At 37.1% G+C, this 26,307-nt stretch overlaps 1 protein-coding gene across 3 annotated transcripts in view; it reads left to right on the forward strand.

Annotated features, from left to right (window-relative positions):
* Positions 1-26,307, forward strand: part of CCSER1 (coiled-coil serine rich protein 1) — a 728,863-nt gene that overhangs the window by 431,668 nt on the left and 270,888 nt on the right. For all 3 annotated transcript variants that reach the window (XM_057417953.1, XM_057417952.1, XM_057417954.1), the window contains exon 10: positions 25,190-25,267. In XM_057417953.1, coding sequence (XP_057273936.1) covers positions 25,190-25,267 — 78 coding nt within the window. The remainder of the gene's footprint in view (positions 1-25,189; positions 25,268-26,307) is intronic.

Here is a 26,307-nt window from a genome sequence, read left to right on the forward strand (position 1 = left end):
GGAAAAGATAGTCTTTGCAGGCAACTTCTAAAAGGTACATTTACCTTTTAAAAACTATTTTTATTTCAGCATCTTTGGGAAAAAATGATAGGAAAATTTTGGAACCAATCATTCATTGTCATCTATGGACCAAGCTTTGGTTGAATTTTAAAGATACCAGTGTCTTCAGGAAGTCTTTGACATAGTTTATTTCTTCAGAAAGAAATGGCCATTGTTCTTTTAGTACTTTTTCCTAGCATTTACATGGCCACTGAGAAAAGTGCTATTGATTTTGAAACACTCTGTAGCAGTAAAAAGCAGAATAAAATCCACTTACAGTTAACATTTCCTAGGTGTTTGTTAAGCATAATAGCAGAGTTGAAGCATTTGATTTAAAATGCAATGTGTTGGGGTTTTTTTATTATTTTTACCCTGAAAACTGTAAATTATGGATTCATAGTCTAGGATTTTTTCTTTTCAATGCTTGATGCAGTATATTCTTGTAATAGAATTTAAATCTTACTTTTACAGGCACTTGATCTAATTTATTGTTGCCAGAGTAACATAAAATTCTGACTTCAGTATTTGGCAGGCAAACAAAGGAGGAATTGACTGTCAAGTATGTTGTGTTTAAGTATGATTATTGTGGATCTTTATTTTGTAGTTCGTTGAGTGGTTTTGTTCCTCTCTGGATTGTAACTACTGTCTACTTGAATGAAAGACTGTAATCAGTTGAAAATGTTGTAGATATTAGAGCTATGCCTTCCAACATCTTGTATCCACAAAGTACTTTGCTTTTTCACAGTTTCTAGTTCTCACTGTGAAATTACAGTGCTTGTTTGAAATTTTACAGATGGCATATGGTTTGCATAAACTTTCATATCAGTGCTCTAATAATTGTCACTTCATAACCGTGTTATTAAAGATCAAGCCAAGTATTTATCACCAGTTTTTCACTCCTAAAATCCTTTAAGCTATTTTTTTAGAGCATTAAAAACCATTTTAGGCTGAGGTTGGATTTGTTCATTTTGACTTTGATTTTTTTTTTCTTCTGAGTCCTAAGGAATGATTTTTGAAATACTGTTGTGGAAAACAGACATTATGTGGTACCAGGTACTCTCCAGTTTTCAAATATTAATCCAGCAGACTCCTCTAAATCCATAGTGGTAGCAAACAGCAAGGGGTTGAAAGTAGCAAATTCTGGGATTGCTTTCATCCATCACTAGATGTTAATAATTGTTTTGTGGGCTTTTTTATCACAAGGATGTCGGAGTAGTTATCAGCTTTCAAGCAGCATGACTTTCTCAATTGCACAGCCCTTTGATGAAATTGTCAACTGCAATCATGCAAGATTGAAATATGGCAGGGAAAGAGGGAGGTTATTAAAATGAGTTTAGAGAAATAAAAATGAGAGTGTGTTTTATTAGCATTTATTTAAAAAATCTGGATTTTTAATTTTTTATTTTTTTATTTTCAGGTTAAGGATGGATAGTTTCTCATTGTTCTTGTAGTAATAAGAGAAACTTTGGTTTGTGGGTTTGGGTTTTTCTCTCTTTTTAGTTGAAGCCACTTCTAATAGAGAGATTTTGTTGATGTAGTAGTAATTTCCCAGTTTCCAGTAAGCTAAGCTGCGCTAACCCAAATAGAATTAATTTAAAACCTGTTTGTTTCAATAAAATTAAATTAAGCATTTGCTGCCTGCCTTCATGTAGATCCTGTGCTAGGAAAAAATAACTAAGAAGCTCCAGTACACCCGTGCGGTGGAGCTCTGTCCATCATGGATCATTATTATACTGGAATCTCTCTGCCCATGCCCATGAGACAGCTTGTTACCAAAAGGCTGCAGTAAGCACAAAGATCTTGTTTTTCATTTTGCTGATGCTGTCTAGGTGTTTTGGTGCTTGCAGAAGATTTCTAAAGTCAGTTGTAACTATGAAAATGTTAGAAGAGCTTGGAATCAATGAAAATTAGCTTTCTAATTCACTGTAGGCCATTGTCATTGTCAGTAAGAGTTACTAATTTATCTAGTTGGAGCATGTGCTTTATGTATGCTTTGTTTATAAGCAGTCACATCTATAGCCTACAGTTTTTAAAAGAACAGCCAAAAGGTGATGAGCAAAGAAGGTAGCTAATTACTACACACAATGTTTTTGCCATATCAGTACAAGCTGACTTTGTTGCTTTCTAGATGGGTAACCTGAAGTTTCAACTTCCATTACGTTTAGTTGTCACACTTTTGACATCTGATATGTAGCCATGCGATAGTTTTTCTCTCCATTATTAATCTCTCAAGACACTCTAAAAGGTATTGCTACTTATTCATGAAGTGTCATTTGTTTCTCCTTTTATATATTGCCATTGTCAAGAACAACACAATTGTTTAACTACTGTTGGAGGGTTTTTTTTTGTGTTTTTTGGTTTGTTTTTTTTTCCCAAGACTGCTTCATTGGTAAAAAATGCATGCTTGTTTGTTTGTTGTAGTTTAGTTTTGTTCCAGTTACTCATCTCTGTATACCATGTCAGTTTGGACAAAATAACTGCTAAAAATGCTAAAAATAGTTAATGACTTACCCTAGTCATCTCTTTCTTACAATTGGAAAAACTCCAGTGCACATGATGAAGGATAAAATATGAGAGTAATCTAATTGCACATTAGACCAGAAGGCTTCAAATCTATGTATTCCACAAAGGCTAGAACTGGTTGCTCACTTTTTCTCTGTAACACTGACTTATTGTGCTCTTTAAAGACCCACAACTTAAGTGACAGTGTGCTCTGAGTAAAACTTGGAGAAATGTGTGACCATTTTATGGCTGCATTTAGTTTAGTAACATGAAATATCAGTTATTCTCTAAGGTATTGTGTAGTTGTAGATCATAAACTTTTAGCTTAAATTAAACATCACAGCTGGTTGCCTTAATTTGATGCATTATAGCACAAATGTTTAAACAGCTTGACTAAAATGAACCATACTGTAAATTCAAAAGAAGATCGAAGGTCATTGCACATGATGCTTGGTGATTTGCAAATTTCCTTTATTTGGGTATATAAAATGTATTCTCTGGAATTTAGCTTAGAGGACTGGAATTTGACAGAGTAGAACAGATTAACAAAGGATGTTCAATCAGTTTTGCTTTAAAATAATATGGTATAATAAAGAAATCCAAAATAGCATAGCTCTCTCGAATTTTCAGAAGGAAATTAAAACCAGAATATCTTTTGGATAGCCAGATCTTCTGGGTTCTTTCATACATGCTTATATAGAAATATGTTTTCCATGTAATTAATAATCCTAACTTCTAATCCATTTATCCCATTAAGCTTTATTGCTTTTTAAGAACATAATATGGCTTCTCATACATATGTAGGGGATTTCTTAGTTGAACAAGAGAAATGTAGGCATCTAGAGATATCCGATTTGTAGCTGTGCTCCTACTTGACTGAGAAAATGTGTCATTCTGTATTCAAAAAGGCCTGGAAAGCAAATCGACTTCCTTTGCTTCCTATCTATTCAATGTGAATCTAGTGTTAAGACTTTATAGCAATGTAAAAAAAAAAACATTGAACTGAGCTATTGCAAAGAAAATGAAGGTAGTCTGGGCACACTTCAGAATACAGTATGTGTAATACTGAGTGCTGGGACTCTCTGTGGACTTTCTTTTTAATATGCAACCAAAATCCATATAGCTGGTAATTTATCTGTAACCATACTTGGTGTAAATACATTGTATATGAATTTGAAAAACACAATTCAGCAGTTTTTCTTACATAAGCAGTAAGTAATTATAACTCATATGTGCTTTAGGAGTTTGATCTTGTTCATGCCAAAGATAAATAACTTGTCCTTCATGGTGAAGAAATGTCAGCAGAAACCTGTTGGTTCAATTTGCTTGTCTGTATTATTTTTTGTTTGGCTGCCAGCTTGCTTATCTGGACAAAATGGGGGCCTGTGCTAGTGTTACTTCTTATAAGAGATGTATTCTTACACATTTATATCAATCCAGATTATTTTTTTTTTTTAATCTGGTGAAGTTATTCGGTGTTCTTTCTTCACCAAACATCAAGGTTTTAATCATGACTTTCTTATCATATGGTCTTCTGATCTAACTGTCAGTGCTGTTGCATCTATGGTAACTGTATTGATCTACTGAAATATCCCAGTTCATACAGCAATTCTTTATTACAAAGCAAAGTCCATACAAGTATAGCTGCTGATAAGCTTTCTGCAGTTAGCATCTAGTGTTCTTAGTGAATACCTGGAATACTTTATATATTTAGTTAATAAGCAATGACTATATCTCCTTCATTATGATCTTCCATGGTTCCCTGAATTTTCAGAGAGTTATCTAAACCATTTTTTTTAAAGCTTTTTTTTTTACATTAAAAAGACTTTTTTTTTCTTTGCTACTTTTATACTTTCTGCTTGCCCATTTCTTCACTCTTGCAAAACTATGTATGGGTTTTCTTTTTCCCCAGATATGTCATCTTACATGGAGCTTAAGAAAACATTAAAATCCTGTGATTAAATAATTAATGCTATGTAATATGCATATCACAGTATCACAGTATGCTAGAGATTGGAAGGGACCTCAAAAGATCATCTAGTCCAATCCCCCTGCCGGAGCAGGAACACCTAGATAAGGTTACACAGGAATGTGTCCAGGTGGGTTTTGAATGTCTCCAGGGAAGGAGACTCCACAACCTCCCTGGGCAGCCTGTTCCAGTGCTCTGTCACCCTCACTGAGAAGAAGTTTCTTCTCAAGTTTAAGTGGAACCTCTTGTGTTCCAGTTTGTACCCATTACCCCTTGTCCTATCGTTGTTTGCCACTGAGTAGAGCCTGGCTCCATCCTCGTGACACTCCCCCTTTATATATTTATAGACACTGATAAGGTCACCCCTCAGTCTCCTCTTCTCTAAACTATAGAGACCCAGCTCCCTCAGTCTTTCCTCATAAGGGAGATGCTCCACTCCCTTAATCATCTTCGTTGCCCTGCGCTGGACTCTCTCCAGCAGCTCCCTGTCCTTCTTGAACTGAGGGGCCCAGAACTGGACACAATATTCCAGATGGGGTCTCACCAGGGCAGAGTAGAGGGGAAGGAGGACCTCTCTCGACCTACTAACCACCCCCCTTCTAATACACCCCAGGATGCCATTGGGCTTCTTGGCCACAAGGGCACAGTGTTGGCTCATGGTCATCCTGTCGTCCACTAGGACCCCCAGGTCCCTCTCCCCTACACTGCTCTCTAACAGGTCATTCCCCAACCTATACTGGAACCTGGGGTTGTTCCTGCCCAGATGCAGGACTCTATACTTTCCCTTGTTATATTTCATCAAGTTATTCCCTGCCCAACTCTCCAGCCTGTCCAGGTGTCGCTGGATGGCAGCACAGCCTTCTGGCGTGTCAGCCACTCCTCCCAGCTTAGTGTCATCAGCAAACTTGCTGATGATAGTACACTCAATTCTCTCGTCTAAATCATTGATGAATATATTAAATAATACTGGTCCCAGTACTGACCCCTGAGGCACTCCACTAGTTACAGGCCTCCAACTAGACTCAGCCCCATAGATTACAACTCTCTGGCTTCTCTTCTTCAGCCAGTTCGCAGTCCCCCTCGCGACCTGATCATCCAGACCACACTTTTTCAATTTAGCTGTGAGGATGCTGTGGGAGACTGTGTCAAATGCTTTGCTGAGGTCAAGGTAGACCACATCCACCGCTCTGCCATCATCCATCCACCGTGTTATTTCCTCATAAAAGGCTAAGAGATTGGTCAAACATGATTTCCCCCTGGTGAAGCCATGTTGACTGCCCCTCATAACCCTCTTATCCTTGATATGCCTTAAGATGGTACCAAGGATAAGGTGTTCCATCACTTTCCCAGGGATGGAGGTGAGGCTGATGGGTCTATAGTTACCCGGGTCCTCCTTCTTGCCCTTTTTGAAGACTGGAGTGACATTTGCTTTCCTCCAGTCCTCAGGCACCTCTCCCGTTTCCCAAGACTTGGTAAAGATGATGGAGAGTGGTCTAGCAATGACTTCCGCCAGTTCCCTCAGCACCTGCGGGTGCATCCCATCTGGACCCATGGATTTATGGATGTCCAGATTGCTCAACTGGTCTCCAACCCATTCCTCATCGACTAAGGCAAACCGCTTCGTCGACCTGACTTCATCTAAGGTCTCAGGGGTACAGGGCTCTTCAGGACTGCCTGCAGCAGAGTAGACAGAGACAAAGAAGGCATTCAGTAACTCTGCCATCTCTGTATCTTCTGTCACCAGGGCACCCATCCCGTTCATCAGTGGGCCTACATTGCCTCTGGTGTTAGTTTTATCTGCCATGTATTTGAAAAAGCTCTTTTTGCTGTCTTTGACCCTTCTTGCCAGGTTTAATTCTAAGGAGGCCTTAGTCATCCTAGCTGCCTTCCTACATCCTCTAGCAGCAGCCTTATATTCCTCCCAAGTGGCCAGCCCCTCCTTCCATGACCTGTAAACTCTCCTCTTCCACTTGAGCATACCCAGCAATTCCCTATTTAGCCACGCAGGTCTCCTGGCCCTCTTCCTTGACTTCCTACGTGTCGGGATGCTCCGATCTTGAGCTCAGAAAGAGCAATCCTTGAATGCCAACCAACTATCTTGGGCCCCTTTACCTTCAAACAGCCTTGCCCATGGGATTTCCCCTAGCAATTGCTTGAAAAGGCCAAAGTTTGCCCTGCTAAAGTCCAGGGTTGAATTCTACTTGCTATTCTACTGGTCCTACCACACAACATCCATAGAAGGAATAATTATTGTGTGACTAAATTCCTATGACTCTAAAGCCTCTATTTCTTAAATTGCAAGTGCTTTCAAGTTTATCCTTCCACTTTAATATAAATTGTAAGTGCTTGCAAGTTTATCCGTCCACTTTAATACTGATATGGTATTAAGAATATGGTACTTAAATTACTTCATCACCTGTGTAAAATTAAGTATAGTTTCTGTCCTGTTTTGCACCTGAAACTCCAGTGATGTTGTGCTGATCCTGGTTGATAACATTTGGATTCACACTGTGGTGCCCAGGATCAAATGTGTTACAAATTCAGTATTTATAATATATCAACTTTAATTGGCTTCAACCAATGTAGATTCAAGACTTTTTGTCTTAAGATGAATTAATGACTGAAGGCTGTGCTGCAATAAAACATCTTCATTCTTTCCCACCATTTTAATCATAGAAAGTTTAATTGAAAGCTACTCTATTAATAAGAACTAAAAGGTACATTGATCAACTTAAGTAATTATTTGATCGGCTTCAGTCCGTAACAGGAAAGTTATATACCTGTAATAATAGCCGTTTAAATGCTTATGTAAATAAAAATAGACTGTTATGTTCACTAAAATTAGGATTGTTGATGGTTTGTTTTTTTCTTTGGGTTTTTTTGGGGGAGAGGGGGAGGATCACAAAGTACCTGTTCTCCAATCACAAGGTTATGGTTTTCCTAATTTTTTAAAAGATATCCTTAACTTCCTGTAACTTAATTTCTTGTATTCATGTTTATTTTTAAAATGCCTCTAATTCTGTGCTTATGCTTCAGGTTTTCATTTAATTTAGTTTTACTTGACAAGTTGACAGCAACGATTCTTGTTCACTGGCTTCTGAAAATTTAATTCAGTTGGTGACAGTATGATGTGCTGTGAATAGGTCAATGTATCTTAACCTGATGCTATAGAAAGTAAAGTGCTTAACTCATATTTCTCCTCTTGTTTTCTTTAAGAGTGTGAATTTATCATACAGCCAAGTTTTGGGGACTAAATGTTCTGGATTTTTTCCCTTCCTTTCCCCCCTCCCCCCCATTAAAGTTAGGCTTCTGGGTCCTTACTTTGAAAATTGCATAAGTCATCAAATACAATTGCTATTTGTGAGTCTCATGGAAGTTATTAGAAATCATTGGGTGATTCCAGAGTCTGAAAAATGGATTATGTATGAACTTAATTACTTAATCCAGAGCTGCACCTTATAAAAAAAAAAGAAAAAAAAAACCAAACCAGTACACCCAAAACAACAAAACCCCAAAATCACCAAAATGCCCTCAAAAAACTGTTCGAGGATGTAATTTGTTAAAGTACTTTAGAAGTCTCAGTGCAGGCCTGGATGCTTTGGAAAGATAGTACTAGACATCCTAATCAAGAAGAATAGTGTATTCAACAGTAACTAATATGAAATATATTTAAAATCTTTAAAAACCTGTCTCCAAGGCTAAGCATCAGAATTTTCTGTGCTGATCAGGAAATATGATAGGGAGCAGCCTTTTATTTTATTTTTTTTTTCTTTTTTTTAGCAATAGGGTAAGGTGCTCCCAGAATTTTTATTTAAATGATTAACACCAACCATATATATGAATTTAAATTTGTCATGGTTTAAACCCAGTCAGGCAGCTCGTTCACTCACTCCCCCCCTTCTTTCCCTCCCCCTACTCTCAGAGGGACGGAGAGGAGAATCGAAAAGAATGCATCTCCCATGGGTTGAGATAAGAACAGTTTAGTAACTAAGGTATAACACAAATCACTACTGCTACTACCAGTAATAATAATAATGATAAAGGAAATAACAAGGGAAGAGAATACAACACCTCAGCACCAGCCAACCAATAACTCGCCCCCCAGACTGACCAAGCACTGACCAATACCTCGTCCAACCCCACACTCCTAGCCTTTCCAGGTAACTCTCAGTTACATCCTGGGCAGGATGTGCTGTGGTATGGAATACCTCTTTGGTCAGTTTGGGTCAGGTGTCCTGGCTCTGCTTCCTCCTGGCTTCCACTTCTCCCTGGCAGAGCATGAGGCTCACAAAGTCCTTGGTCAGACTTAAAACATCAGCATTATCAACTGTTCCCAGGCCAAAAGTCAAAACAGAACGCTGCACCAGCTACTAAGAAGGAGAAAAATGACTGCTACTGCTGAACCCAGGACAAAATTCAATATAATCACCTTACAATGAAGAGAGCTCTGTCCCAAGGATACGTAAAAGCTGTTTCTAAAAGAAATATTGAATAGCAAGGATATCCTATTATTGTTTAGTTCTGCCACACATTCTTAATAAGCCAGCTATTAGACTAAGTGAAAATTTCAAATCTGCTCTTTTTATTGGATAAAATTGAGGAGAATTACCTAAATCATAATATTGTTTATATGACTAAATTATGGAAATGTAATTACAAAACCTTGAAGCAAAATGAAAGCTGCAAAATAAAGCACCCCTGTGGGAAAGTGCCTTAGTGAAGACTGCCTGCGTTTCTGCTTGTGTTTTATCACTTGGCTGTGATAAAATTTCTACTTGCATTAGCCACTCTTCTACCTCCCCTCTCCCCATCCCAGCCCACAAACTGGGGAGAAATTAATCTTCTGAAGACAGTTTATTTCTTTTAATGTAGTTATTGTTTGTTATGCAGCTCAGATTTTGTTTCCTGTTTTTCATCTAAGCCCAGAGTTTATTTCCTTGATAGCTAAATCCAGGTTTAAGCCTTGGAAATTTCCACCTTCCTTCCAGAAGTTGCTGCAGAAGTATGAAGGCCTTAGAAACCAACCAGAAAGTTGCGTTTTACATGGATTCATTTTGACAACACGTTAAACACTTTTTAAAAAAAAGTCCAAAACAAAATATCCTGTGAGAAAAGCAGTAATTAAGATAAAGTTCAACTCTAGCAAAGCTTCTGCTGAGGGAGTTATCCCTTCCGAGAGACAGGAAAGATTGCCCAGCAGTTTGTAAGGCTGTTATTACTAAGGAACAAATAAGAGGTCAATATGTTTGTGTGGTAGAGTTCAAAATTACAAACCTGGATTTAGAAAGCTATGATCTCCCTAATAGTAAAAATTGTGTCTGCCGCATACAAAACAAATGCTACAAAACTACTACAATATAAATGACCTTTTTTTTTTTTTAATTGCAGTGTGTGAAATAATGTCTGAGCACACTTGATTGCCACCATACAGGTGGCAAAGCATGTTTTAAGGAGCATGTTCTTTAGTACCACATTAGTATGGAAAAGTTCCACAGTAGATTACAAAGTCTAGACAAATTAATTTTGTAGCATCCTGAATTGTCTAAATAATATTTTTTTCAAGCATGCAGGAAGGTGTTGATGTTTTTCTCCAGATTTTTCACAGATGTTTTTAGTTTGATATTGCTGTGAAGTGTTCTGTCATTTGCGCTTCTGACTAAAACATGACAGTTGTGCTCATGGTTCACATTTGCAAAAGAAGTCTAAAGGATATAGGTGATTTTAAAGCTTCCATTTTGGACAGGGAATGAAGTGATAAGCTAGATGTGCTAACCTAGCAGATTGTAATAACACAGCACGCTTGGGGAAATCAGAATTATTGTTCTTTGTAGAGTAACTTCCTGATATTACTGCTCACTAACTGTAAGGAATAGAAATCCAGAGATGGGTAAAGAAACCATCTGTGTAACGCAGTCAGTTGAAACACAAGAGCAGACATAACAGAGGGGAGTATATGAACTACGTGACCTGTATTGCAAGACAATCTGGTAAGAATCATTGGTATAGAACATTGGATTTCTGGTGACTACCTTTTTGTATTGCAAAATGAATGAAAATGTAAGAGGAAAGTGTGCGTGAGAGAAGTACAGTACAGCATAACTCCGTGTCTCCCTTTTGACTTTGGATCTGTCATGTCCAATTTAAAGATTTCTCTGGAAAGGCAACATCAAAGCTGCTGTGATTTGGATTTGGAACATTATTTTTTCTTTATTTGAAAATGCATTACTAAAAATGTTTGTTAAATTAAATTTGTAATATTTTGACTTTTCCTAGAGTGCAAGAGATACTTATACTATATCACATAGAACTTAATAATTGAGACTGTTGTAAGATAGATTTAGTCTCAACTTCCTATCAGCCGGCAGTGTCCATCCACTTTCTAGGGAGCACAGCTTCAGTATGTGTAGTGTTTGTTATGGAAGACTAATGTTGCAAATAATGAATGCCCCCCTTCCTCTTCCTTTCCTTAGCTTTTATTGCTGAGCAGACATCATATGATATGGAATAACTTCTTGGCTGGTTTGGGTCAGCTGTTCTGGCTGTGTCCCCTCCCAAGATCTTGCCCACCCTCAGCCTTCCCAGTCTACCCAACTTTCCTAAAAAGTCTTAAGCTGTGCAGACTGCAGAGGAGTTCTGGAGGCAGGGAAGGTGTAAGAAAGTAGGGTGAAGACAAGCAGTGTGGAGGAGGCGATACAGCTCTGTTGTTAATGTGACTGTGAAGTCCTGTTTTCTTGATGATTGTGTGGAGTCCCAGCTACAGAAACAGTCCTAGCTGCAGAACAGCTGCCTTGGGTTCGTCCAGACAGAGAAATAGAAATGTCCTGTATGAGGTAACGGTTGTAAGATTAAGCATAAAATGAGGGGCATCACCCTGCCTTCTGGAGGTTGCTGACCTTGACTTAAAAGTCTAGATGCACAATTAGGGTATAATATAATACAAAGCTAATGTACACAGATTGTAAATTATTCTGTGATGGAGAAAATGGGTGCTCTTCTTGCTGTGGGGAGCAAAAGAAAAAAGGTAAAGAGGTTAATAAAGATGCTATGAGTTTGTATTTTCATGCACCAGAATGTTCTAAGGGCATAAAAGTATTGGTTCAAAGATAACTTTTGCAGTGAAATGAATTCTACTTTTTCTCATTCCTGTGACATATTTATTGCTTTAGTAAGAACTCTGCAAAGGGTGCCAACTCTAGCGCTAGTGTCCAGTTGTTGTGACTGTCCCTGAAACTGAAGTTTCTATGAAAGAGGAGAGACCTTGGATTTAAGGGTCACGCATATAGTAAACTGAAGTCTAAAGGGAAGAGCAAAATCTCTTACTGGCTGAGAAAGAACCAAGGTTATTAATAATTACGTTAGCAGGGAGAGAAAGGACCAGGAACAGGTACAAGTAAGGAAAGAACAGGTCTACAAGGAGAAAACATGGGTGGAAAGAAATGAATGGGAAAGAGTAAGTTTAGATCTAGTGCATATAAAAAGAAAGGAGATGAAGTCAGCTAAATAGAACAAATAATTTTGTGTCAGAAATTTAGCTTTGTAGCATTTACATTCTATTCTTAATTATCCTCACCATAAAATGTTTGGGGTTTGTTGTTTTGTTTGTGGGGTTGTTTGGTTGGTTTTTTTTGTTTGGTTGTTTGGTTTGGTTTTGGGTTTTTTTTCTTCTTTTTCCTGTGAAAATTTTTTTATCATATCAGTGGAATAGACTGCACTATTTGGTCACTATCTTTAACTATGTAACTATTACACATATTACACCAGCCTAACAAAAGCAAAGCTTCAGGGGTACCACCTGAGTTTGACAGACCAGCTGTTGAACCAAAGGTGGTCTTCTGAATATAGTCCCATTATGACTCATTTTGATTTCCACTGACAAAGTAATAATCTCTTCATGTTGTCTCTTTCTTTTGCTCTGTGTGTTGTGCATAAGTTCTTTGAGTAAGTCTGTGTGTGGTGTATTTTCCTTCTACTTAAGAGTGTATGTAGTGACTGCCATCAGGATCAGTAAATCATTAAAACAGACAATGAATGGAATGTAGTAGTCTGAGGAGCAGGTAAAACTTTGCAGATGATTGGAGCTGATCTAAATATATAGGGTCAGATGCCATGGAAGATGTCTGTAGTGCCTGAGGAGAACAAGCTAAGACTAGAATGGAAATGAAATGCACTCAGAAGAACACAGATGAGGAAAATTAATCTGTTTGCAATGTCTGCTGTACTCCCTGAGGTAGAATTGGAAACTTAGACTGCCAAAAACAATTAAGTCTTTCACAGGTTGGGTGCAGTTTTGGCACTTCAAAAATTAGTTGCTGTCTTTCTTCAGTTTTGCTTGTGCGCAAATTCTGATGGGAAAGCAAATGATGTTTCTGTAAGTGATGCTGGAAAAATCAGTGTATACAGACTAAACAGAGCATCCCTTTCTGAAAATGTTGAATGCTGCGTTGGTTTTCAAGAAGCTTGCCACTCTTTTGACATAGTGATGCTTGTGCATAACAAGTCAATTTTGTCTGCAGTATTTCCTGAACATACAGCTAGAATAACCTGATAGTTTAAGACAACCTACTTGAAAAATTCTGTAGAACTCATTAAAAGCTCTGCTATTTTTTTAATAGAAGACAATGTGTATCGGCCATTTCTGATAATACCTATACTTTAAAATTACATTTGGTCAAGTAATTCTGTTTTGTTTTCTGATTTTGTATTTCATGTTTGTCATGGTTTAAGCCCAGTTGACAACCCAGAAAAAAACATGCAGCCCGCTCACTCACTCCCCCCCTTTCTTCCCCCTGCTCCAGGAGGGATGGGGAGGGCAAATGGGTTGAGATAAGAACAGCCCAGTAACTAAGGTATAACACAAATCACTACTGCTGCCACCAATAATAATAATGATAATGGAAATAACAAGGGAAGAGAATACAACTGCTCACCACCTGCTGACCGATACCCAGCCCAGCCAAGCAGTGATCTAGTCCTTACAGGTAACTGCCCCCAGTTTATATACTGGGCATGACGTGCTGTGGTATGGAATACCTCTTTGCTCAGTTTGGGTCAGGTGTCCTGTCTCTGCTTCCTCCCAGCTTCCCCTCCTCCCTGGCAGAGCATGAGACTCACAAAGTCCTTGGTCAGAGTAAACATTACTTAGCAACAACTAAAAACATCGGTGTTATCAGCGCTGTTCCCAGGCTGAAAGTCAAAAACACAGCACTGCACCAGCTACTAAGAAGGAGAAAAATGACTGCTACTGCTGAACCCAGAACAAATTATGTATTTGGAAAAAGACATGTGATGGCCTACTGTAAATGTATCATTGAATTCAGAGGAAGGAGGCTTTTGTTCCCATGAAAGGAGTAACATACCATAAATGCTTGATATGTGAAAACAGGCAAACGTTTTGTGATTATCAAATATGCAACAACCTAAGCCAGTTTTTCCATATACACTTTGAGAGTTCAGTGATGTTCTGATCTGTTGGTCTGCTGAGTCAGTTCGATTTTTCAAGAAAATATATGGGAAACCAGGAAACAAAACATATTGGTGGGGGGAGGGGGAGGGAAGAGGGTGGGGTGTCTTTAGTCAGATTTCAGTTCTTCAAAAAATATTTAATGAACAGCACAAAATCAGATTTTTTACCTTGCTCCTTTTTTTTAAAGCATCAATAAGCAAAAGTTGGCTGAGCTTTTTGCACAACTTTCTCTTTATGATTGTAGGTGCTTTTTCATGTTATGGTGATTCCTAAATCCACAGATATCTTCTTATAGAAGATACTGCAGGATGTTTCCGAAGAAAACAGAAATCTAAACCAAGTAGCAGTAGTATGGTGTAGAGGCATAGGTTGTTACCCAACTGCAAGGTCTCACAAGTAAATTCTAAACTGCTTTTGCCATAGCTTTTACATGCACCCTTAGTGGGTCTTGTAGAGTCTTGTTTGCTTTATGGTAATAAAACACCCATTTCTTTGGCATGTATTATAACTTTGGTTTAGTTTGAAATTTTCGAAATTATGGCTCCCAGTTGAGTGCAAAGAGTTTTAGGTTAAAACAAGTTATTTGGGTTTTTTTGGTGTTTTGTTGTTTTGTTTTTTTTTTGTGGGGTTTATTTTGTTTGTTTGTTTTCTTGTTGTTTTGGTTGTTTTTTTTTTTGTTGTGTGTTTTTTTTTTTATTGTGGATTTTTTTTGTTATTGCTCGGGGAGGTTTGTTGGTTTTGGTTTGGTTTGGTTTTTTTAGATTAAACAGATGTGTGTTGTTGTATTCTAAAAATGCTAACCAGGACTTAATCCCTGGATAATGTTGTGTGGTTGCTAAATATTTATAACCCAAGATCAAACCATCCAGTGAGCTATTTAATATAGTAATAGTATTAGTTTATATAGACTTTTTTTTTTCTTTAAACATTGTGTGTTGGTAAAATCACCCATGAGAAGTAACATTGACTTTCACTGTATATTGCCTGTTAATTCTGGTTACTGTAGTACTGGGTCAGTGCAAGGGTCTATGCAGCCCTGTCTGTCTCCAGTGGTGGCCACAAGCAACCACTTACAGAAAAGCTGGTACATGAAGCATGTGACATTTTCCTCAATGCTATCCCAATCTATCATTTTGCAGCTCAAGGGAACTCCTGAACTGCATGTTACCTGTTTATTTGTTAACACCCAAAGGATCTCTGCTCCTCACTTGTCCAATCCAGTTTTACAGTGTTTGTAGTTTTATACCTCTTGTTCTCCTTCAGCCATTCATTGCATCTCTTAACATGCCTAGTTTGAAAGTGCTTTTGTTTCAGAGCTGTCTTTATTGGTTTACACTTACAGATCAGAGGGAGCCTCTGGTTTTCAACCAACAGACAGAATTCACCTCCCTTGCTCTGCATCTGTATAAGATGCTAGAGCATGTAGCGTGTTTTAAGAAATGAAGCAACATCCTAGGCACCACTGGCGTATCTAAAAGCAGCATTTATAAGCAAATGTGTTTTTTGACAGTAGGAACACATTATGAGCTGAGCCAGCATTGTGGCAGCATTAGAGAACACTTGTAAAAAATTTTAGCAAAACAACTTTATCAACAATAGTGTACTGACAGGCTGATTATGAGCCAATAAAGAGGAATTATGTGGTAGATTGAATTTATATTGAAGCAGAAATTGACTGTTGATGCTTCCTCAAGTGCCACAGGTTCACCTACCTCTCTTTTTCACTTCTTTTGAGGCAAAGCTAGAATTTATTCCTCTTTTGTCTGGAAAAGTGTATTAGATAGTACCAGGGTGTCTCCTTAGACTTCTATAACATAGTTTTTATGCTTTCATGAAGATATTACTGTTTGAGATGTTATTTCCCCTCTTCAAACAGTTTTACATGACAGCTGCTTATGGTCATGATTAGAAGTCATCTTTTTGGTTCCATTATAGCAGTAATCTGGGGACCATAGCAACATGGTTTGCTTGTGATGTATGTCAGTGGGAAATAGAGATCTAGTTCCCCATTTCCTTAAATGGTGAAAAATTGTATTTTTTAAAAGAATATAAAAAGGACAGACCTTTTTTTCAATACTTTTTCCTGAAGATTCCATAATGATTCTAGCAATAGTAATTAAAAACTTATTTTAGATTCTTTGTGCTAGAACCCCTTTGTGCATGTGCATTATACCAAAACCTAGAATGTAAAGGTTACTTTCCTTGTACAATGTAAGAATCATTAGTATTTTTCGCAGGTGCTTGGAAAAGTACAACTTTTAGGCAGCAATGAAAATGTTTTGCAAATATTTTGCTACATATTTCATTACTTTCATCAATTGAAATTGAAACATCAGCACTATAAATAATTGACTATGTTTCAGCATCCTAATGGTTTGCTGTGTAATTTTTAACAGCCACACAGCTTTCATGATGTCAAATTCCCAGCATTGGGAAAGTTTCTAAATGGTCAAAACTCTTCTGCTTAGACACAGTAGTACAAAGGTGCAGAACATTACTTGTGAGTCTTGGTTAGATGTGCAAAAGTATAATATCATGATAATGCTTACTGAAGTGTGTTGGTTTTGTTTTATTGAATTAATTATGATATACTTGATATTTTCAGTATCTCAACTGAGATGAGTGGGTAAGAGTGAAAGGCATGAGTGATAAACCTAAATTCACAGTAAAAAGGTATCTACTTCAGTCATTTTCCATTGTCAATTACTGGCAAAACCCATGCTGTGGCTTTTGCTGAAAGCAGGTTCATGATGGGTGAAAGTGCCTTTTGGTCTTTGCTTGAGCAAATAATTGCCTATGCAAAAGTCCTTACAGTGCATCTGAGAGCCTACTGCAGTGACTGAAACTTTTTCACAAGTGATACTGCTGCATCCTATTCTATCCATGTCTTTCAGGCTTTCACTGAAGTTCCCTGCTTCCCTGTAACTCTCCAAGCCCCACTTTCCCATACAGTCCTCAAACATTCGTCCGGATTCCTGAGCGTTACCTGGGCTGAAGGCGCTGTGTGCCGTGGCTAGGTTAGGCTGAAGGCAGTGCACAGTAGTCTGCCTGCCAGCTGCTCATCTGGCTGGTTTTAAGCTTGAAAGTCATGCTGAAACCTCTTGCCAGCTGAGGCCCTTTGCATCTGTCCAGTGATTTTCATCAAGCTTATAAAACTTCCTATATTCTAACTCTGTTGCTTGGATTAATTAGTATTGACTGTTGTTATAAGGAAGGATGTACAGGATAAGGATAGATGGACAGGCAGGGTAATCTCTTCCAGAGTGTGCCTGTGAGTATGCACCCTTGATGGGCTGCATATGAATGCAGGACAAAAGCAAGTCACATATTTGTCCTGTTCTGGGAATGCTAAACCCAGAATGATGGTTCTCTCCAAAATACTTGTCAAAATATGCAAATAATTTACTGAATAACTGGCATAATGTCACACTGGGAATGACTCAAAGAATGGCAGCTGTGGGTTGTTTTCAGTATTGCTAGGTATATATCCTGTTGTACAGGGATCATACGTTGTTGCTATCAGTGAATAAGACTTCAACCTATTTGTTTTAAAGTTTGACATGTTGATTTCCATTGTGGCAGCAGTTATTTAATGTGGTTATTTTCTTTATTCATTTAACCAGCATATGATCAAAATCTGCCCCATGCAGTTGCTGGGGCAACTTGAAAAAGACCATTTCATTACATTTGTACTATATGCTTCTTATGCCACAACTGTGAAACTCATTCCTCAGGACAGCAATCTGTAAAATTGCTGTAAACACTTAGCTGTGTAAGGTTTAATTAATGCCAGAAACCTTCAATAAACATCAGTTGCAATTTGGAATGTGCTGGGTTGATGATTCCTGCACTCTGCCTAATGCACGTGCTGTTAAATCTCTGTGCAAAAGTGGCTAGTACTGACATTAATCACATCCCACGAATGTCCCTGTGCGCACAGAGGGAAAGGAACCCGCAAACTAAGAGAAACAGCATTTGACAGGCAATGCACTTAAACATCTCCACTTAGAAGCCTAAAGGACAAAGTGCATAACGTCAGCATTTCATGTGGTAGGGGAGAAAAACACAGTCAGTGAGTGCTTTTGATACTTTCAAAAGTTAAGAAAACTTCCCCAATTAAAGCTTTATATGAAATGTGGTGCGGAATCATCTGTTCATTATTACTATGGGGTTTTCATAACACTGTTACTTTTTGTATTGCATTTTGTTTAGCCAGAGTTATTCCTTCAGTGAATACTGGTAGTCACAAAAAAAAAAAACAAAACCAGGGGAGAAGTTATGGAGACAAACAAACAAACAAAACAACACAAACCAACTGTTTCAAAACAGTCATTTTGGAACAGACTTTGAAATTCTGTTTGTGTACCCATGCAAAACCTGGCAGCATTTTAAATCATGTACGCCATGGAAGTGGTAAATGTGGTTGTTTTATAAAGGGGTAAAGGAAGAAAACCTGCAAGGCTGCAAACTGTGTGCTCTTCTTGTTTAGCAGACTTGATTGGTTTGTGTTCATTTTCCTGTCCTCTGTTTGTGTGTGTCAGCACAACTCTGCCAGCTGAGTCATGAGCATTCCAATGAGAGGCGATAATGTGGCAGTGTATTTTAATGAAAGTAGAAGTGCAGTAATAATCTATCTAATCCATTTTGTTCTGTAGGTTCTTGGAAAAGCTAATTCTTGCTACTCCAGGAGAAAGGTCTCATGCTACTTCTGTGAGACAAGTATTTGAAACAAATATGTTTATATCCTTGTTTAAGGTTTAGGATAGTATTTTTCTAACTTGCAGTTGTTTCTAAAAAAAAAAAAATAATGCTGGTTTCCTTGGCTTATAAGCAGTTTAATTCAAGACTTTACATGTTTCATCTCCATTTTCATCTAGTAAACTTAGAGAAAGCACAATGCAGATGAGGTAAAACCTTGTTGCTGATGAAGTATTTTATAGCTGATGGCTTAACAATTGCTGTCTTAAAGAACAGTAACCAGTATCACATCTTGAAAGATGTTATTAATACTGTTCATTTAAGTAAAGGAGAACTCGGTTGAAGAGAATGTCAATGCCATATATATTGTGTCCATTTAGGAAAAGAAAAAGGCTGTAATATTGTTAATAGAAGGTATGCAAGTGGGATCTTTTGAACATGAATATGTAGTCCTGCTTTACAGTAATCTCACACAAAATTAGCCTGAATATTTCTCACAGTTGTGGAATCTGAGAAAGTGACTGAATCTGGAAATTGAAGTAAATACTTTGAACTTTAACGGTTTGAGGAAAACGGCTTTTCTGTATAGGATGCAAGACTTGGCGTGTGGATCTGTGCAGCACTCTGTAACTGCATGACCTTGAAAAGTAAATCGCCTATTGACCATTTTTGCTCAAATATTTGTGAGAAAATCAAGTCAGTAGCACTAATTTTGTGTGTGTGTTTTTTGCTGCTGTAAGGCTTAAGGTCCTGTATCACAATTTCTGATTTGTCAAATTGGGCTTTTATTGTCTCCTAGGCTTGTCTGTTGGGTGTCTTATATTTTGATACAGGATTTTGTCTAGATGGTCATAGTGCTGTAGCAGTGATAATCTAAGGACATAAGGGTTGAGGGAGAGCCAATTCATTATACAAGTTAGCATAAGACTCTGGATGCAACCATAACAAAAATTAAGACTAAACCCATTGCTTATTAATAACTATACTTATAGAGGTAATTGCTGTATGAATGACTGTGCTTCATGTGTCAGCCTTTTTATGACTGCACTACTGCTTGTTTTTACTTCCCTTTCAATAACCTTCTCAGGGTTTTGTTTTGTTCTTGTTACTGTTGCTGCAGGGTTAAATTGACATCAGTTTTTATGGCCATATTATTCATAAAGTTGATCATATAATTTTTTTATTGTATTGCATTATTCAAAGCATGCATGGCCACATCTGGGTCATATATGAGTGTGTGAATTGGTTTTTTTTTATTATTTTAGAATTTTTTTTATTTTAAAGAAATAGTGACTAGAAAAGTTCCTGTATACTTTCAGTTATGTGTGTACATAAACTCATGTCTTTACAGTAGCCTCAATTTATTATGGAAAATATAATCAGTAAGGAAATGACTACTTGACATACAGTGCTACTGCATGATTGAATGATAATAACAAATAATAACCACATATTGTTTTTAAATATAAATTCTAAAATTTTAATAGTACCTGGAAATGGAGTTGTACTTTTTGTTGATGCAGCAGATAAAACAGGAAATAATCAAACTACAGGGGTTTTGGGGGGTTTTGGTTGGTTGTTTTTTTTTTTTGTTAATTCTCCTAATCCACAAAATAGAATGTAATTTTTTAATATAGCATGAACAGATACCCACCACTGTTTAATGCTGTATCTTAAAATACCTTCCAAAGATGCTTTTGAAAAATAAAGGTTAAAAGTTGGGTGTGTTTGCAAAATCTTTATCCTGAATTTCTGTGGTGGTCTTATGTTCCTGTAAACATTTTTTTTTTTTATTTTCCAATACATATGCAGGTGGTAATTACAGTGTTGTGGTTACAATGTAGTTCAGCCAAATAAATGGGAGTAAGAAGATACAATTTTTAAGGCTCTTTTCCTGTTGCTGATACTCATCAGCTCAGTGGGCTAGGAGGTTCACTTTTTTGTATGTTTTCTGTTTCTCATTCTATACTCTCAAAGCTTGGAGTCTTATTTTTATTAGTAGTATCATACAGCACTCAGCAAAATGTAAGAGTTTTTCTCTTGTAGAACTTGGGGTGGAAAGTTTAAGAAAATACTTGGGATTATAAGGATTTCAAACTTTTTAAAATATAACAGTGATAACTGTCTTTGGCTATGATCTAGTAAATGTTTCTTTGCATTACTGTGAGTAGGATTAGCTGGTATGACTATAGTGGGGCTTGTAATTCTATTAAGGTTTGAAATCTTGTTCACTTTCAAAGAGTTATGAAGTGATTTCACTTTTAGAAGTCGGGATTTTTTCATTAAATGCATTCGGACTTGGCAGTAACTAATTATTAAAGTATTGCAAACTGCTTGGGGACAGGCTTGTCTCTGCCTTTCTTGATCCACACAAAAGTACTGTATCCTGATAGAAATTAAAGCAGAAGTGACATCATTTTCATTCCAGGTACCAGTCTTTCCATATGCATGGGACTTTGCCTTTGTGTTTTACAGAGAAAGTATAATGTAATAACTAAAAAACTAATTTGGTTTGTATAAGAGTCCCAAGTGAAAACTATTAAATGTTCACTGGAATTCCATGAGGTTTTGTTTTTTTGTAATTCACAGTGATTTGACAGAACTATAACCCTCAATGAAACTTGTATTTGTGCATACTTAGGTTCATTCCCACCAAGTTCCCCCTGGTTTTCACCCAGTGATGGGCTAGTCGCATTCATTTGCCACTGTGACTGCAGAGTAATGCATTTAATTTTGTTGTGGCTTTTTGGTACCTTAGTTCTTGGTACTTTATCTATTGAGTGTTGAGTCACACTCTAGCTGCTTTCTTATCCAGTGCTCAAGAGACAGCTGGGCTTCGCAAGGCATTTTCAAGTGTGATGTGATTCAGCTATGCTGTATACATTATATTTTCTTCCCAAACTGAGACTCAAACCAACAGCGACTCAATTTCTATGGAAATAGCTGCTGTAAAGTCAATTCTGTAGCTTACTGTACTCTGTAAATTAGGTAGAATAGATGCTGTAGAGCAGGTTTTTGTGCTACTTGTTATCCCTTTGCTCTCATTGCCTAACTGCTGCTGTTGATTAAGTTTAATCCCAAAGCACACCAGAATTAAAAGACTTTGCATTTTTATAAGTCTTCCTAAGAAAAGTTTTTTTTCTTTGCAGTTCTATTGCAAACATAAGTTGTTATTCACAGTGGGGTAAGTGCCTGAAGCAAGGGAAACAATCATATATAAATTGTAAATCTGACTGCAGTGCTGATGCTGACAGTTGTAGGCTGTTTCAGATGTATGCTGAGAAAAAAAAAAAAAAAATCTTCATGAAATTGTACAATAATCTGTCCAGACTATAGGGGAGGAAAAAAAATCAGTACGTTATCACCTAGACAAAATTGATCCTTTAGTGACAAAAGCCACGGCACCACTGGCTAACTTATGATTCCTCCAAAACAGCTGGAACAGTAAGTTTTGCTTTTTGATTTAGTATGACTGTTCAGGGTAACGTTCAAGCAAAAATGCTTGAAATTGGCAATTAAACAAAGCACCACAAGTGATCACCGTGCTGTCGCTGATAGGGAATTGGCTACGAGAATGGTCAAAAAAGATAACTTTGACCTGTTTACAGCCAAAGCTATGACAATTTTTTTAACACTTTCAGAGAAGGAACATTGTGAAAAATGTCGTATGTTTCAAGATGTATTAACCTATACTGACTCCTAAATACAAGTATTCTTATAGTAACTGTTTTACCTAGTAGCTGTCTTTCAGTGGTGAAAGTCCATTTTTCACTTATTATTTTATGTTATATTTCATTTACCTATTCTATCTTTAATGTATTACATGCATGTGATCGGCTGAGGCCTGTTATCTTCCTATTTCAACACCTTTTGGTGACTTATTATTTTATTACTATGTAATAAGTGTATCATCAATGACACTCTTTTATACTAGCAGCTGTTTGAGATATAAACTATGTGCGAATTTAATCCCATGTGAAGGAATAGCTTTGTTGAGCATAGAATCACAGCCTAGTGCTTTTCAGCAAGGGTGTTGAAATTCTCCAGTTACTATTATCAGTAATGTAAGCAACTGCAAATGATAGAGAAAAGGCCCTTCCACATAGTTTTTATCTCTCTCTCCTTGCAACACACACACACACAGACACGTACGTGAGAGCAAGGGGTTGCGATAAATGTTGCTGTCAATGCTGTGATGAGTTATCTGACTTAAAAATCGCCCACAGCTCTTCTTGCCTTTTTATTAATCAAGGTGAGCCCAAGGAATGAGAATTTTTCATGTTCTTATCCGTGTTACCTTACATCTTTGCTGTTAATGCTGTTTATTTTAATGAAAGGGAATAAATATGATGAACAGTAAGAAAAACTGTTAATATGTGTTCTATCTTAAAAAGAAACCAAGAAGTACTTCGTCTCATCAAAAAAATCTAAAACTTTGGTCTTTAGAGAGGCAAAGGCGGCAGGTGTTTTGTTTACCTGGAAAAGGAGTATAATGAAGGACCTGTTTGTAGTATTTTTGCTACCTAGTATCTTGTAGAGAAGGCAGACCCCACTCCTCTCGGTTACTGGAGTGGAAGATGGGACATCTTAACCTTCTGTGATTCTATGAAATGTCTCAAAAGAAAAATGGTGGCATTAAGGAAGCATCATATACCATGTTTTGACTTTCTTAAAATCCTTACGTTTCAACATAGACTTAAAAAGCTTTTGGAAGCTTTTGGAAGCTTTTTTTGTAGCTAGGGAGAAGGTGATAGGGTGCAGCATATGCAGTTAGTGGTATGAAGACTGGGTCATGAATGGAAAAAGTCGCTAATTATTCAGTTTCACTAGGAAGCCTTTGAAAAAAGATAACTGGTGTTTTAAAGTAGCAGGAGGGTCTGAAGTAAGTTTTAGTACTTGGAAAATTACTTTAAAATGTTACTTTACAATAGTAACTGTCTCTGAGAGAAATGATGTGATGGTAGTTGAAGGCTGCTACGGGAATATACATGCAGGTAACTTATTTCTTTGTTATGAATTAATGTTAAGGTGAACTACTTCCCTTGTACAGATCTTTTATTTGGCTGTTTTGCTGAATTCAGAAAAAAGGGTCAGGTTTTATTTCCAAAAGTCCTTTTCCAATATCTGGTCAGCTGGAAATTTGTCTGTCTTTCCCATTTGTAGTACCTTAATAAAAAGTAAATAAGACATATTGTCTTCCTTTTCAGACTGCTTCTTCATGACATAGGCTGCTGCAGTCATGGCAGCACTGTTGGGTTGTTAGCTGTTTCAGTGCCAAAGACCATAGTAACTGTGCAGGCTCAGACTATCAAACAACATCTGAATAGTTGAGATACTGGAGATGAGGTCATTTAGGTGTTGTCGTGTTCCTGCTGCTTACATGCTTTTGGCCAAAATTCACTTAATGTAGTTATATACATCTTGCCTTGAAATGAATATTTGTTTTTTTAAAATATGTTGACGAGATAATTGTAAAGGAAAACAGAACTTAGACAACAGCCAAAAATAATAACATTTCTATGTCTTTTTCAGTGAAAACAGAGATTCATTCAACTTGAGACTCAATTAACTTGAAATTCACTTTAGAGAAATTCTGTTTTACTGTGATACATACCTGTCTGTAACATTAAAACATGATTTTGTAGGTCTTGACGAATTTGAGTCAAAGTATTTTGTATGGATATAGCTGAACATTAAACTGAATTGGTAGATGAAAAAACATGTATCAGTGCTGTAAAGGACTGTGTTTTCTGTTCATGGAATCTTCCATTTCTGTGTGCCTTGTCCTGCCTTATGCGGCATATTTACAGTTGTTTCATTGTATACTTTCTTCTGGAAAATTATATAGTATATGTACTTAGTGATGAGTTTCAAATGAAGTATCAAAATACTTTTTTGGGGTGAAGCATAGTTACATTAGAGCAGCCAGATTTCTTGCTCAAGCCTATCACAGAGATTCCATGCTGCACTTCCAAAAATTACAGAGGTACAGAGGGACAAGCATAGGAAAACTAGAAATCAGTACAATACCCAGGAAATATTTAGGCTTTGCTAATGTGTTTGCATCATGCAAATGGGGAAATCATCTCCATGTTGTGATCTGCAATGGAGTTTTAATGTTCCTTAATTTTTATTTTTTTTTTAAATAAATAAAAAATATTTATTTGGTTGTTTTAATGGTGCTGGTGTTTGAACAAGTTGCTGCTGCTGCTGGGTGCTTTGTACCTGTATCTATTCTGGAAGAAGATTGCTTTGCATCACGCTCCAGTGACATTCTTCTTGAGGGCCCAGCTCTACCACGTAACTGAGCTGTGCCAGTCCACTGTCTAAGAGAAGGCTAAGTTGATAAAAGGAAACAACAGTAAGGAAAAAATTGTCCCAGAGAGAACAGTGCCATAATAAATCTGTTTCTGAACAATTGTCCATGCATGATATTTGAACTTATCTGGATATTTGTAACAGCAAAGCCCAGTGAAGAAAAACGTGACTTAGCTATGCTGTGTTATTTTGTTTTGCAGGAAAAGGCTCAGTGCTTTCAGAAGGCTCTTACTTCTCAAGCAGATAAATCCACTCAGACAGAACTTGTGGGCCATGATGTAAGTACCTGTATGGAACAGTATTTTTTATCATCTTTGTGGGTGTTCAGACTTCTGTCAGCCTGTTTGCCTCTGCTGCTGTGTCCATGCATTGATTTAGTGAGATTTACTGGAACACCATTCATCCTTTGCTCTTAAATGATTCTAAAATACCTTCTGAAACATGAGAAGATAATTACAACTACCTGCCAGCATGCCAATACCCTGTTAACTTTATGCTTTATGAAGACATGAGAATTAGCATAAGTGAATGTGGAAGATATGTATTAGTGGGTTGTTTTAGGTGTTTTTTGCAGTATTCATTTACACACTTATTGACAATTTAATGAGGTTATTATGTTTATAATCACCGTATGCTGTCAAACCAATATTTGAACTTTAGAAGATAATGGGATAAATACAGTTTTGCCAAGAGATGTTAAAATTCTGTGTCCTGGAAAGCATCTGTCAGAATTTCTGTTAGAAGGTGAATTGATAGTATGGTATCCTGATACAAGAATAAGATTCCTTAGCTCTAGAAATAATGGGGGGTTTTCCTTTTTTATTTTTTTTATGGAAGTATTCTGTCTGTGGGACATTGCTTGAGTATGTATAAGAGATTCACTTGTTTATATGAACCATCTTGAATAATTTTTGATTATGAATGCCACAGTGTGGAATATTTAGCACAGTTCTGTGATTTGAACAAAATCTAACAATACTTCTTACTGGCAAAATAAGGCTGTGGTTCTGCATTCATATATATTGACATGCTGCTTCAGATTTATAATAAGAACACTGGATTAAAGCAGGTTTTGAAGCCTTCCTTTCAGTGTGTTTTGTATCAATGGATCATTAAAGTTTTGTCTGCTGAGCCCTTCTTCTGAAGATAGAACCATAAAAAAATTCCCATTTTAATCTGAAAAGTTCTTGAAGCTCTCTACACTTTGTGGATGTTTTTTCAGACTGTCTTTAGCTGATTGAAGCCAGGAGTACTCTTTTTTGTTTTTGTTTTTTTTTTTTAAGTAAAATACTTTGGCCAGAAATACAGTTTGAATTAT

This window comes from Pezoporus wallicus, unplaced genomic scaffold (assembly GCF_028554395.1).
Source record: "Pezoporus wallicus isolate ANWC-B61680 ecotype Strahan unplaced genomic scaffold, APGP_CSIRO_Pwel_v1 contig_6999, whole genome shotgun sequence".
In the NCBI taxonomy this organism is placed as follows: domain Eukaryota; kingdom Metazoa; phylum Chordata; class Aves; order Psittaciformes; family Psittacidae; genus Pezoporus; species Pezoporus wallicus.